We start from the raw sequence: 13,980 nt of genomic DNA, 5'->3' as shown, positions 1-13,980 counted from the left end.
TTATTTTCGGTAATGGAAAATTAGAGTGACTTTAGCTTGATTATGCAGGAATCCAGGAAGCTCCCTTCCGTTGCTCTTGTCCGCCGCATTTGCTTTGTTTGTGTTGGTTTGTTTACATGTCGGCCTCAGAGCTGATTAGGAACAACTGAGTGAAATTTTAATTTGCTCTGTTGCTCCTGATAAGGGGCCTGGCAGTGTTTTCATCTTCCAGGATGAAACGCCACGTGCAGGAGCGTAATTGGCAGATGGGTTATCCCAGGACTGCCCGTGGCTTTGTTAAAATGCCAATTAGTTCTGATTCACCATGACAAAAAAAAAAACAGAGAGAGAGAGAAAGAGAAAGACATTATGATACAGAAATTGACCAGTGAGGTTTCCTGCCTCACATATAATTAGCATACTAATAAAATAATTGAAGCTTTTTTGGTTCAATCCTGTGATGCTAAGAAATTGATTGGAGTCAAGGCGCATAAAAAGAAAATGTATCTAAATGTGGGCTCATGGCTGTATGCACTGTGTGTAATTCAGGATGTAACAATATTTGAAAAATTGTGTAATGCTAATGACTTATTGTCAGCCTTCAATGTAACAGCATGAGAGCAAAATGTAATGTATCACAGGCAATCTCAAAGAGCACATGGATCATTAAGGGGATGTCATAATGATTTGAAGACATTTCAATAGTAAGACATTAAACACAAACTCAGAAGGAGCTGCCAGGCATGACAACCATAAAGGCACCTCAGGTAGTCAGAGGAGCCATACTGTTAGCCTGCAAACTGCAAATGTGGATGTTCTTCAAACTCAATGTTGCAGAAACACTCCTGTTCAGACATTTTGGTGACTGCTTACCTACTTCTCCCTTGGTGTAGTGCAAACTGCCGTGGCTCTGTATTGTGGTTCCTGAGTGTTTGTGTAGCATGTTCCTTGAGAGTGTGAAGAAGCAACACGGTTTGTTCTGCTTGTGCAGAGGAAAGGTTCAAGCTGAGAATGGCAGTTTGAGATTTTCTGGCACAGGGGTTGAATGGCAGGGCCCCTGATGTTGACGGCAAACCAGTGAGCTGCTGGGTGGGTTAAACATGGTGAGCACTTGTGTCGGCTGCCAGGAGAGCTGCACTCTCTCTCTGGTCGGTCTCTGCAGGGGTGTGAAGTGGGGCTCGGCGAGTGCTGTTTCGGGGGAGCAGGCGGTGAGGAGCTGTGGAAATGAAAAGGCCCCACGTTCTCTTTTGGAAGGCTGTCTAGTGTTGCAGAACCGGGCAGAGACAAAAACGGGTTTTCTGCACCTCTCATATGCCAGAGTGTTCAGTATCCCTTAAAGATCTGTGATTTGGAAACAACGTGTTATACTCTAAGTTGTGTTTATGACATGCCTAGTGATTTCTTCTAAACCACAATTTGGTTGTAAACCACCACCCTCCTCTCTCACACACACACACTCACACACACACACACACACAAACACACGCGCTCCCTCCTCTCTGGTAGTGCCTCAGGCTATCGTATTTCTTTTCTTCACCAGTCAGTCCGGCGTGTTGGGCAGTGCGCCAGGGTTGTGGCCTCACCTCACAGAGAGGCTCAGTGACCTTCACACATGTAAATTAGCCACGTGCATGGCCTGAATGAGCCAGAGAGTGGGAGCAGTACCTCCCAGAAGGAAAAAAAGGATTTCTCCTCTTTGCCCCCCCCGCACCCCCACCCCCTCGCTCCCTTGGGCGTTCCTAAAGCCTGCTCGTCCTCCAAGCTGGAAGGGAGGGAAGCAGAGCCAGGAAAATAAGGGAATTCACCCCAGTGGGACTCCCCATGATCAGCGGACAAACAAGGAGAGCCATTTATATGAAAAACCCACAGTGTTTGTCTTTAGATCAGGACTTGTGTGGGTAGGCAGTGTGTGTGTGAATACTCGCTGAATTGCTTTAGACCACCTTGGCTACATTGCCATTGAGAGCGTGTTCATTGAATTGTGAATCCCTCTAAATGCTGACTATGTGTATTGTGTCTCAGGTTGACTTTTGAGCTTTTCGGCTGTTTTTATTGTTTGCTGTGCAGAGCTGAATACTACTAGTATGTACTAATACTAGTATCTAAAATGTGTGGTTGGACATTAGCCCATATTTAAAATGAGTCTTATGGTGTTTCCAGAGTTGGTACCGTAAAGATATGTGTTATTAATAGGTCAGTCGGGGCCATGCCATGTTGTTCTCGGCAAGTGATTCTGATTGTGTACTTTTCTAATGACAGGTCTGTATTAGTCAAAGTGGCCAAGGGTGAAAGGCATGCAGTAATCATTTAGACTGACCTTAGAAACGGGGCGTTTTGGTGGCCACCCTTGGCGTGACAGGGTATTATTCTTCATTTGTAAACTGCAATTTAGCCATTAAGATCACAGTTGGAGTGTCCGTGAAAATGCTGGACATGGATGGAAACGGAGAAAAATAGCATGTTTTTCTTTTGAACTGGCAATAATAAGAAGGGGCTACTTGAGCTCGAGGGTATTGACGTGAACACTTTCTACAAATGCACTTTATGCAAATAGGTGTGTCCAGGCAGTTTCTTTTCAAGGTAGATTTGTCTTATTGTACACCCAGGAGCTGAAATGAAAGAATCAAATAGTTTATATTCTATATGAACGCATAGCTTCAAGGATGGGTGATTTCTTACACATTAAATGCCTCTGATTATAATGTCATATTGGAAACCAGCAGCCCATGTCCTCGCGACTAGAAAGATGAATGTTGGGATGGGGTTGGTCCTCTTGATGAACACTGTAGAATAAACACAGAAAGGTTACTATAATGCCAGCTGTATGTCAGCAGCTACTGTGTTTACCGTTTTGTAGATCATATTACCATAATCAATAGCTTGGATAACAGAGTGTGCTGTCGCTCATCGGAAAAATTAAAACATGCTCCGGGTTTTCCAAAGTGTTTTACACGCGGCTCCATTTCTCGAGCCGAAATGGATGCATCAGTGGGATGAGACACCCCATAGACTCTGTGCTTTTAGCTAAATGAGATTGACTGAGAGAGGGGGTGGAGGGTCACTGCCAAGCATGATGCATCGCAGCCCTCTGCTGTCTGTGGGGACGAATGATCGACTTTGCCCACTTTTAAAAGGTGGCTCTTAAAGAATGGCGTCACAGTCGGCTCCTCAGAACTCGGAATGGACAGAGCGTATACTTTTGTCATTTGGCCTGACACTATGATTGTGTGCTGTGTGTCAGGGTCAGTGGCAGCAGAGAGCAGGACTCTGGAAAATGCTGAGCGAGTTGAATCGCCGGGTGACAGTCCATCGTATATCCTGCAGCGTTGGCTGGCTGAAAAAGAAAAATTCATGCTCCCCAATGGACAAAGTTCTCTCTCTCTCTCTTTCTTTTTCTCTCTCTCTCTCTCTCTCTCTCTCTCTCTCTCTCTCTCCCTCTCTCTCTCCCTCTCCATCTCTCCTCCTATCTCTCCACTGTCCCAAGCTAAATACTGCTGCCTTTCTGTCCTCATTGTGTGAGTCCTTTTGGTTGACCTTCCCCATTGCAAATCAGCACTGCTCTGTCACTCAAGTCATTAAGCATTAAAGATGAATTGTTTCATTATGCTGCTCCCGCAAAAAAGTGAGATTCAGTCCAATTAGTGGTAATTAAGAGTGTGAGGGGCAAGAGGACTTGGAGTGCCCCTGGCTGTCAGGGAGCAGCCCTGGGTCGGAGGGGGGTTGGTGGGGGGGTGGTTCCAGAGTATGAGGTACGGCTGTTATTTCAGGAGATGACTTTTGGGCACAAAGTGTGGGGTCATAGTAGGCTCCTCTTGTTGACCTTTCCCCTCAAATGCCTGTCCTGTTGAGGCTGTCAAAGCAGACGGGAGCTTGTTAGGGATGAAGGAAGATGTATGCGCCAAAGGTCGGGATGGCAGTGTTATTTTAATGGTAATTGTAATTGTCTCTGCATAGCTATGCTGATTTAAGCACTTTTTGATTAAGAGGTTCCTATTTGCCCTCTTCGAATGCATATTGAAAGACTTCTTTTGTTGTTACCACTCCTAATCCGACAAAATAAACATTGGTAGATGAGATGTTTGGGTATAACATTGTGATGGCAAGACTGACATCATGTCCATGTTTGTTAGACATTGGAATAGGCCACTTCTCTTTGGTGGATAAAGAAATGAAACTGGTTAAATAGCGCCCACCTACTTGCCTTCTAACAATAGCAGTATACTACATTTAAGTTACATGCTATGAGTTACAGTCACAAAAGAATATACAATGCTAAGCAGCTATGCACCTCCGTCCCTAGACAGATCATAGCCTCTGTGTGTGGCTGTGTATGTGCTGGTGTGCAGTGGCCTGCCGACACGTCTTATTTATGTATGCACAATATACAGCCTTCATTTATTCCCTCTGGGTCTCTCTCAGCGTGGCATGTGCCCCGTCGGGCTAAACTATGGGTCCTGTGTACATCAGAAGCCATTATGTGTAATGGCCTTCCCTGCGTGTCATTCTCTGCATGTTATGACGCTTATTTTATGACTGCTTACACATCAAATATTTAAATAAACAGAATAGGGGCTGGCGCATGCCGGAGGGGAGAGTCATTCATTTCCTCCGCGCATACAGGCGGCAGAGAGAGGGAGAGAGAGAAAGAGAGAGAGAGAGGGAGATAGAGAGAGAAAGGGAGAGAGAGAAAGGGAGAAGACAGACACGGGGAAAAGAAATGCTTCGCTTGCCTCCAATCAAAGCGGTCGAGGACGTTTTTTCGCTTACGCCCAGCAGCAGCGGTGGTGGTAGCAGCAGGGCCATCCGTCAGCGTTTCTCCCCAGCCGGGGGGATGGACGGGCCCTGGTGGCTCATAAAAAAACGGCCCACTGTAGTTGTGAATATCAATCCAGGAGCCAAGGAGACCGGACGCAACAGCCGGAAAGCTGAATATAACACAACGCTGTGTAAAAAGCAAAAGTGTTTGTGTGTGTGTGTGTGTATGTGTGTATGAGAGATGTGAGCTAGAGAAGTAAAAGAGGTGAACTGATTTATTTGTGCGTTCCTCGAGAGCGCACAACAAGGTCTGAGGCCCCGGCAGAGCTGTGCCTGTGCTGCATTAGTGGGGGGCCCATTACTGTCAGGCTAATCTTAAAATAATTAATTGAGAAGTCTGCGGTTTTAAAGAGTATTGTAATTGAATCCTAAATTAGGCCTGGGAACGAGGACACGTCCTGCTTTTCTCCTGCACACAGCTCCCTCTCTCTCCCTCACAGCAAAAAAAAATGTGATTATTTGCCGCAGGAAAGGGATGTGCAATGTAGAAGTAGAGGAGGAAAAAAAATTGCCATATATTATTCATTTTTTTCCTGTTCCTTTGATTTTGACTGATGTGTTGTGAATATTGTGATAAGATCTGTGCTTTAAGAGAGGATAATTCTGTCAACTCGGGCCCCCTTTTTTCCTCTTGTAAACAAACAGGAGGTATGTGGAGTATTAAAGTAAACACAATGAAATGCATAAATTCAACGGGCACTGTGAATAATATCTGAGCAGCACAGGCAGTGCAGCCTACTTAAAGCCTCCATCTTCCCATTTCCAGAAGAACCGCTGAAGTGTTACCTGCCGCGTGCGCCTTTCTTTCAAATTTGGCCTTGTGAAATTTCTGTCTCACCTTGACAAAACATGGTTATTTTCTCATTTTCTGTCCCTCTTTACTGTTACTTATTCCTCCATTGTCCACTAACAATTCCTCTGTAGGACACAAGTATTGCTTGCCCCCAGCGCCTGCCGTGTGTTGCCTGTTTCCCTTGATGGCTGTGACTGAGGGACGCGTGTGGAGAGCCCGTGGGGCAGCACAATGTGCTTTCACTTAGACGCCCTGCACTCCAGATGGCTCCGCTGAGAAGCTCTCTTGAAAAGGAGAGGCGGAGTAGGAGGAGGTGGTGGAGGAGGAGGATAGAAGAAGGGGAAAAAAAGAAGCACCCTTTGGATCAAAGCTACAACCCCAAAAGCGCTCCCTCCATAAAAGTGTGCCTCCTTCATGACTCTTGGAGAAACCATGTTAAAAAAATTGTAGTATTGAGTTTAAGGTCAAACTGAGGTCTTTCTCTCCACTAGGGAATGTTGTGAAGTTTTGTCAAGAAAGACAGATGGTCTGTATTTGGGGCAGTCAGATGTTCAGTGACTGCACTGGACTATTGTCCTTGCATTTATGTGGCACCTCCCTGCACCAGAGATACAGTTTGTTTTTGCAAGCGTCTGAGTTTCATGAAAATCCTCCTACATAGTTCTTGAGTTTTTTTTCTTCTTTGTTGATGATTACAGATAATTCTTTGTTGTTGTAGACACCCAAGTATGTGACGAGATGGCCATATAATTTTACTCTTGCTACAGTGTTTTGGCTTTGAATTCATTTTCCATGAAATTGTGGCCTTGACAGGATCCATCATGAAAGCTGCATTTTGGAGTTTGGAAGGTAATTTTTCCAAATAGCGTGCATGATGTTAGTTCAAGCACGCCGCCATGAAAATGAATGTGCTGTATAAAGGGAAACATTGTTGAAATTACTTATTTGTTTTTTTGCCACCAAATCGCCTCTCCAGACCACTGTTTTCCCACAATGCAAGTGCCTGTGACTGGTAATAGTGGTCAGAGTCAGAGAGAGGGGTCTTTTTCTGGACATGCATTACCCTTGAGGCCAAGAGCATTGATTGCAGAGTGCTGGTCCCACATGTTCACACCTGGCACCATGATTGATTCGGAGATCTTAAGAGATTGAAAAAGGCCCAGCCGCTGCGCCCCACTGCGGGGTGGCCTTGAAAGGTCAGGGGGTCAAAAGCAGCCTGTATCCAGGGCACCCCCAGGTCGACAGGCCTATTCTTTGCGGGGCAAAGGCATTAGGGGGACAATCAACCCTCAAGAGCCTGGCCCTTTGGCCACTCTCATTGTTCCTGCTAGAAGTCAGTTACCAGCAAGTCATCAACCCAGAGCAGGAGTCGGTGAGGTGTGACTGAAGCCTTGAGAGGCTACACTCTGCTTGTATTCCCTACTTCATTTTCTCCAGTGGTAGATCCAGGCAATCAGGCATCATAGGAAACACGGAGTGTATGACGGGTGTGGAAGTGGAGTTGGGTTTTGGTGTGTGTACGTGTATGTGTGTGTGTGTGTGTGTGTGTGTGTGTGCGTGGAGGGGAGTGAATTTAATGAAAATCAATTCTTTCTAATTAACTTTTTAAATTTCCTGCTGAGCAATCGGGGGAGTCATTGCACAGTCCAATAATAAAATCAATTTGGTTAAAATTGTTTCAGTTGACTTTTAATGAGTATCTAATAAGCACTGAAGGATAGAAGGTCAGGAAGATCTGTTTGTTGTTGCTCCAGTGATGGGTCGCTGCTCTACAATAAAATGGATAGGCCCTTGGCCAGACTGACCTCCAAAACCCAGGCCAGGGTTATGTTTCCAGTGTCCTATTGGTTGGGCATTTTGGCTGAACCCTCACAGTGGCTCAGAGAGCTATACTTAGAGGCCAAGAACTTCAGTTGCACCTCATGGACACACAGGGAATTGAACGTTAGCGGACTGGGCCATCAAATTGCTTGTTTTGTATTACGGAAAAAAAAACAGACTTAATAGATGTAGTCAGGAAGTGTGTCCAGTAGAGCCCTCAGCCGTAATGTTTCCCCCATGAATATGTTTATGCGTTTTGTTCTATCTAAATTCACGCGAACGAGCAGCCATTGTTAATTCATAAACACACTTGGTAACGCAGTCTCGTTTACAGTTATGGGGGCTGTAAAGTGCAGCACGAGGGCCATTTCTATTAGCCTGGGTGATTCCCCCTGAATATGTTAAAAACGAATACATATTTAATAGCTGCATTATCACCACAGCAGTAGAAAGATGCTGAAATTGGCCAGACAAAGCAGAACAGCTATAAGAGGCCGAAAAATGAATGTAAGTTTTTCTCCCTCCAGATAAACTGCTTTTATTGTCTACCTCCTTTTTGCTTGTTCGAGGAGGCTCAGTTGCCGATGTGTAACTCCCAGGCCTCGGCCTCACGTTGTCGAAGTGAAACTAGAATGCATTCCTCTCGTGCCACAGCTGCCCTCCGATGAAACCGCTCCACAGTCCAGCGGCCCGGCTCTTTCCCATGCTCCTCTGTGGCGGTGGCCTGTCATCTCTCTCTCATTGTGCTCTCCAACAGTGCGGCTACTTACTAGGGCCCTACTTGCTCATGGTTCTCGAACGGCAAGGCGTAGGTCAGCAGAACCGATCCTGATTTGCAGTCTGCGCATCTGGCCGTGTGGGGGCGGATGCAGGGCTGGCATCTAATTAACGCAGAGGGCGGGCTGGCGGGCGAAGCTGTTGGTGCGCATTAGCACGTCTGAGGGGAAAAACTGGTTTGTTGGCATCATGGTGTTTTTTTTTCTCCCTCAAGGCAGGGAGAGCCGTCCCTTTTCCTTCCATGTCTTTGTTTCTAGATGTTTCTTCGCTTTGTGGTGCTCTTGTGTCGTTGGTTGAAATGCTGTTTGTTTGTTTGGCTTTTGTTGTGCTTTGTTTGTTTGTTTTTCCATGTAACAGATTTTATCCGTTTAATTTTACTTGTTTTGTGGGGGGGGATCCTCCACAGACGTTTCGGCGAGAAGTTGTCTTGACACAGTTGAGCCAGTGCTCCCCCCCCAACCCCAGCCTCTGTTTCCTCTCTAATGACAACTGTGCTCGGCGTGAGGATTACAATGCTTGCCCACTTTCACAAACACACGGGGGATATGTTGTAAACACTGGTGTCAGCCATCGAGGGCACCCTTATCGTTGGCTTGCCTGCTAACTGTACACAAAGGCAGAGCAATTATGCACATGCTGCCAGGCACAATGGCACAACAGGCTGCCGCATGACAACGGCCAAGCATGCTCTCTCTCTCTCTCCTTCGCTCTTGTGCTCTGTCTCTCTCTCGTTCTCTGTCTCACTCTCATTCTCTGTCTTGCACTCTACCTCTCTCTGTCCCCCTTCGTCTCACACTGTTGTAATTTCCACTTGTCCTGTTCATAACTGGCCCTCTGGGTGAGTTGCCACTTAAAGGCAACTTCTAAAAGCCAATTTACAGAACTCTGAAGTCATTTTCAGACCTTTCACTGGAATTTTGGTGACAGAAGTTTCACACAGAATTTTAGAACTGTGCCGTAAGAGCTGAGCAAGACACTAATGCTGCCACAACCAGCAATTAATTTTAAAGCCTTTAACCGGCTTTATTCCTTGCAAGGAGGACACTCTTGTATAGCAAGAATTATCTATGGTCTTTTTGTATGATTTCTAACTAGCAATATATGACTATTTTCACTGTGTCAGTTGGACTTATCTGGTTCTTGTCTGATTGCTAAGCACTAATGCTTCTGTTCCATTTTGATGACATCAGTATTGTCTTTGCCTCCATGAAATTATTTTTCTAATCTTCATCAGCAGGAGCGTGGAATTTGCACACGTTAATGAGGACACATCCTTGCGTTCCCTTCAATTCCTCCCTGATTTCACATTTTTGATTTGGGCCTGTCAAAACCAAGCCGTCGATGAGTGTGTGTTTATGGCCCTAATTATGGTATCCATTTAAAATATGTCCTGCTTTCATCCACCTGGCGAGCTGTGTGTTTGCAGTAATGCTTTATTTCGCTGCAGCCATTTCAGAGTATCAGACACCAACAGTGACGGGTGACATTTTGAATTTTGTCGATGGCTTCTTTGCTCAGCTTTTTGTCATTGATTTTCTGGCACTATGAGACGCAAGCCTCAGCAGGAGTTTTTTGTACAAACTGAACACCTATAATCCCCTCCTCCACACACAGACGCACACACACACACACACACACACACACACACACACACACACACACACACACACACACACACACACACATATTCACAAACATGCATACAAATGCAACATTCGGTTATTCTGTGCCATCACTGTCTAGACCTGGCAAACTCTTTTGTTGACGGAAAGTTGCAAATGTGCAAGTGGTGAAAAAATGTGGATTCTTGAAACAATGATGATAGAATTCTTGGTTTGTGTGTGTGTGTGTGTTTGAGTTTTACTGTGTGTATGTGGGTGAGTGTGTTTGTGTGTGTGTATGTTTGAGTTTTACTGTGTGTATGTGGGTGAGTGTGTTTGTGTGTGTGTGTTTTTAGGTTGGTTAGCATTACTGCATTGATGATTTACTTTATTATTTGTATTAATTTGATGCAGACATGCACATCTTTCCATGCAGAGCTTAAAAAGTTAGGGAAAGATATGGAGTTTTTGCAGTTCCATTATGAAATTATAGCAATAACCATTCCAGATTAGCATTTTATGTTTATTTGATCTCAATATGCGGAGTATTACTTCCTAATCTATTTGTTTTCCTTTTTTGCGGCAAGTATTTTGTCTCTGCTGATTAACATCCCTAGCATATTAAAATGGAAGGAGCTAAAGCATTTTGAGTCACAACAACTCAAAGGACTATTTTATCAAATTTAGCAGTTTTATACATGTCTAATTTCCTCCTTGTTCCTTCCTTAATAGCTTTGTTTTTGCAATATTCTCACCACAGTTTAACATGCAGGCGAGGTTCATGAATTCAATTTCAGGTTTATTAGTAGACATAGAATTCTGTGCGCCTGCCGAACGTAAATGAAAATATATCACAAAGGATATACCCCGCTGCCCAAGACTAGACGTCTCCTCTGCAGGCTGTGCAGGTTCATTATGACTCTGTAGTCTCTTTAGTCTTTTTAAATACCCTTTGAAACACACACAAAAATTGGCCATTGAATGTCAACACGACGAGAGGAAAAAAGTGGCTTTCATTTAGATCTTAAGTCACGGCAGCATTTAAACCAGCACACTCTCGCCGTGGGACATCGGGTTTTTCTGACAGGGCCCTGGGATCTGATAGCATTTCGGTTCCTTCAACATTTCCTTAACAGCTTGATATTATAGCTCAAAATCTCTCTCTTCCCCCTTTCCCCTGCACCCTAACCTTCCTTAGGTTCTCTGCCTTGAAATCTACAACGCTCATCCACATATAAGCCTGTCGGCATCCCTGCTGTTGGGTATAATACCGCTTAAGGTTTGCTGGCTGAAGCCGTGGTAGATGTGCTTCCACCCATGATAATCCTCCTCCTGCCCACTAATGGGTGTCACATAACCACTTGTAGATTCCATAGACTCTAGATACTGGTCTAGCAGAGACTATGGACAAATGCACACCAATGTTCAAACGTAATCACTGTGACTATCACTGTGAGTGATGAGTATCTGATCAGAAGATGTGAAGATGGCGAGGCGTGTCCATCTGCGGTGTGTGTCAGCATCTGGGTAACCTTTCATGGACGGCCTCGCTCTTTCCCCTCGCCTGTCGCTGCGACTGCTCCACTGCGTACATGAGTTTGGCAGTGGCTCAGAGGAGAGGATCTGCTTGCCTTGCAGCCTTGTGTTTTTGGCACGGCCGCCCCCATACTTGAGAGAAGGCTATCGGAGGAGGCGACCTGAGCCTTGCCCCATATTGCGGGTGGCACAGTGCCCTGGATTTTTCTTTTTTTTTCTTCTTAATTCATGCGCGGAGCCCTCCAGCTCCAGATCGCACTCTAATTAATGGGCTTGAGTGGCATGCCTGATGGCGAGAAGGGGCATCCAGAAAATGTTTTGTCAGTTTGTGTGTGTGTGTGTGTGTGTGTGTGTGTGTGTGCGTGCTCTCGCGTTGGTATATGGAATTCTGAGTGTTTGTATTTTTAAATAGCTGAACTCAAGGGAGCCAATTTTGAATGATGGACCCAGAACATTCAGTAAATGACAACAGTAGGCGGCATGGATTTAGTCTATCATGTGGTTGCTGCATATATGTTTGATGGCACGGCAGAGTAGTGAATATGTTCTTCTTTTATACAGACAAGTAAACATAAGTGTATGTTTGTGTATTTCCTTGGAGAACGTCTCTATTCTTTCTTACGGCACACTGATCTGATTTTGAAGGGCTTTATGTGTGTGCAGGACTTTACAAGTGAAGCTGGCAAGCAGATGGCTGGGGGCTGTATGGATGAATCTGTCATTGTTCCCATATGAATACAGTATGGATAAATTACTCGGGATAATGATAAATGTTTGAGAAATGATACAAAGAGGAGCATAGGATGGCTGTGTGAAGACTGGGGGGCATGGTGGTAAGGTTGTAGAAGGCAGAGAACGAAGGCTGACTGGAAAACTGTTGTGATACGGCGGCCTAGTTTCAAACCCTGAGAGTCGCATTTGTTTCCGTCATTTTCCCAATTAAGGTGGTAGTGGAGACATAGAGGGTCTGTCCCTCATGCAATGGCTGAGAAACCCACAGTAAATCCTGCCTAATCTGGAAACCAGTGACTGGGAGGGCAGCCTGCCCGGCCACACACAGACAGACAGACACACACACACACACACGCACGCATGCACACTCACTCACACACTAAATTGTTCAAGCACACCTGAACCTGGCAAAGCACTGGAAAAATCATTTCAGGAGAAGTAGAATGGGTTTCTTGTATTTCCCTGTTTTCCTATCACTGGCGATGAGGTCTTGGTGGGCAAACCAGCAGGTATTGCCTGTTTAAAGGAGTGTATAAGGTTATTTTTTATTTTTTTATTATTGCCCTCTTACCGTCCACAGCACAATTCGTTGTGTTTGTTCCTTGACATTTCCCCGGCATTGTTCCGTGATTAGGCCTGGCCGCCTCTAAAACCTGCTATCCTGCTTCGCACAGTGGGACTGGAGTCATATTGAGTGGGGAAGTGGAGGCATTGTTCAGGGAGGTGAAAGAGAGGGGGGAAAAAAAAGAGAGAGAAAGGTATGGAAGGCTGTGCTCAACTGAAAAAGACAGTGGGAACAAATGCCATAAATCATCCGTGATCCAGCACAGCGGAGCGGAGACATCAGACCTGACATAATCTGCCCCGCCGTGTATTCTGCGTTTTGGGTGACGGATTAATGTTAACCTGACATGTCGGAATTTTCCTGTTGACTCACTGGGTTAAGGGAAGGAGGTGGGGGGAGGGGGAAACCTTAAAAGAACAAAATACTCGAAAGGAATAAATTGCTCCTGGCAAAATCGTTGTTTTCGGATTCCTCTATTTTTTTTCCCCAACCCGCCTTCCCTTTCTGTATTCCAGCACTCGTTGGCACTGTCCCATTCTGAGTGATGGGGTCCTGCGCTTGGCTCATGTCTCTTGCTTTGTTCTTGTGTTTTCGCAGGTGGGCTCCATGGACTTCATGGTGATGAAGCGCTCTCAGCTGTATGGGATGGGCGGCAGCAACCCCTACTCCCAGCAGCAGCAGCAGGGCGGGCCGTACCCCAGCCAGCCATATGTATCGCCCGCCTCCCACCGCTACCCAATGGGAATGCAAGGGCGTGGTCAGCTCGGCATGAGTGGGATGCCATACCCCCAGCAACAGGTATGTCTTTGTTGGGTAGACTACTATGCAAACTCCAACTACAGTGTCACAAAGACCTCCACGAAACATATTTTAGATCTGTATTGTAGGGAGCGGTAAGGCACAACACAAATATTCTGGGAAATGTTCATTCTCTTGAATGGCAACACTTGCCCAAGAATGTACATCCAATCAACAATGCGTTTCATGTCAGTGCACAAAAAACATTGTTTGCATCTCAATTACCCTAAGTATAATTTAATTGAATCATTTAGATGAATATTGCAGACTTACAGTTGCTGCTTGCTAAGAGTCCAAATATTGCATGCAAGAGACACCACCGCTTGTCATTATGGTAAGTGTCAGAGTGAAGAGGGGTCATGCGTCTCATTTGAAATGTCCTGAGCCTGTTCCAAGAGGTTTCGCATTTTTGATATCACGCTGCCAAGCTGCACTGTGTGTAATTCTGTCTCTGGCATATGGAGGTGTCATTTGAAATCATCTAGCAGCTCTTGGCAGCTGAAAATTGCAGCTTTTCATGTTTCCCATTCACAGTAGAGCATTAGTATGGTCCCTGCAGTAAC

The 13,980-nt window shown here is 45.4% G+C and overlaps 1 protein-coding gene across 2 annotated transcripts in view; it reads left to right on the top strand.

Moving 5' to 3' along the window:
• The window catches only part of LOC105895473 (AT-rich interactive domain-containing protein 1B-like), a 150,125-nt gene that overhangs the window by 4,041 nt on the left and 132,104 nt on the right, over positions 1 to 13,980 (top strand). For both annotated transcript variants that reach the window (XM_031580837.2, XM_031580836.2), the window contains exon 2: positions 13,217 to 13,417. In XM_031580837.2, coding sequence (XP_031436697.1) covers positions 13,217 to 13,417 — 201 coding nt within the window. The remainder of the gene's footprint in view (positions 1 to 13,216; positions 13,418 to 13,980) is intronic.

Source organism: Clupea harengus, chromosome 14 (genome assembly GCF_900700415.2).
Source record: "Clupea harengus chromosome 14, Ch_v2.0.2, whole genome shotgun sequence".
NCBI classification, from domain to species: domain Eukaryota; kingdom Metazoa; phylum Chordata; class Actinopteri; order Clupeiformes; family Clupeidae; genus Clupea; species Clupea harengus.
Note: the sequence above shows the minus strand (reverse complement) of the source record. Positions and strands in the feature narration are given on the sequence as shown.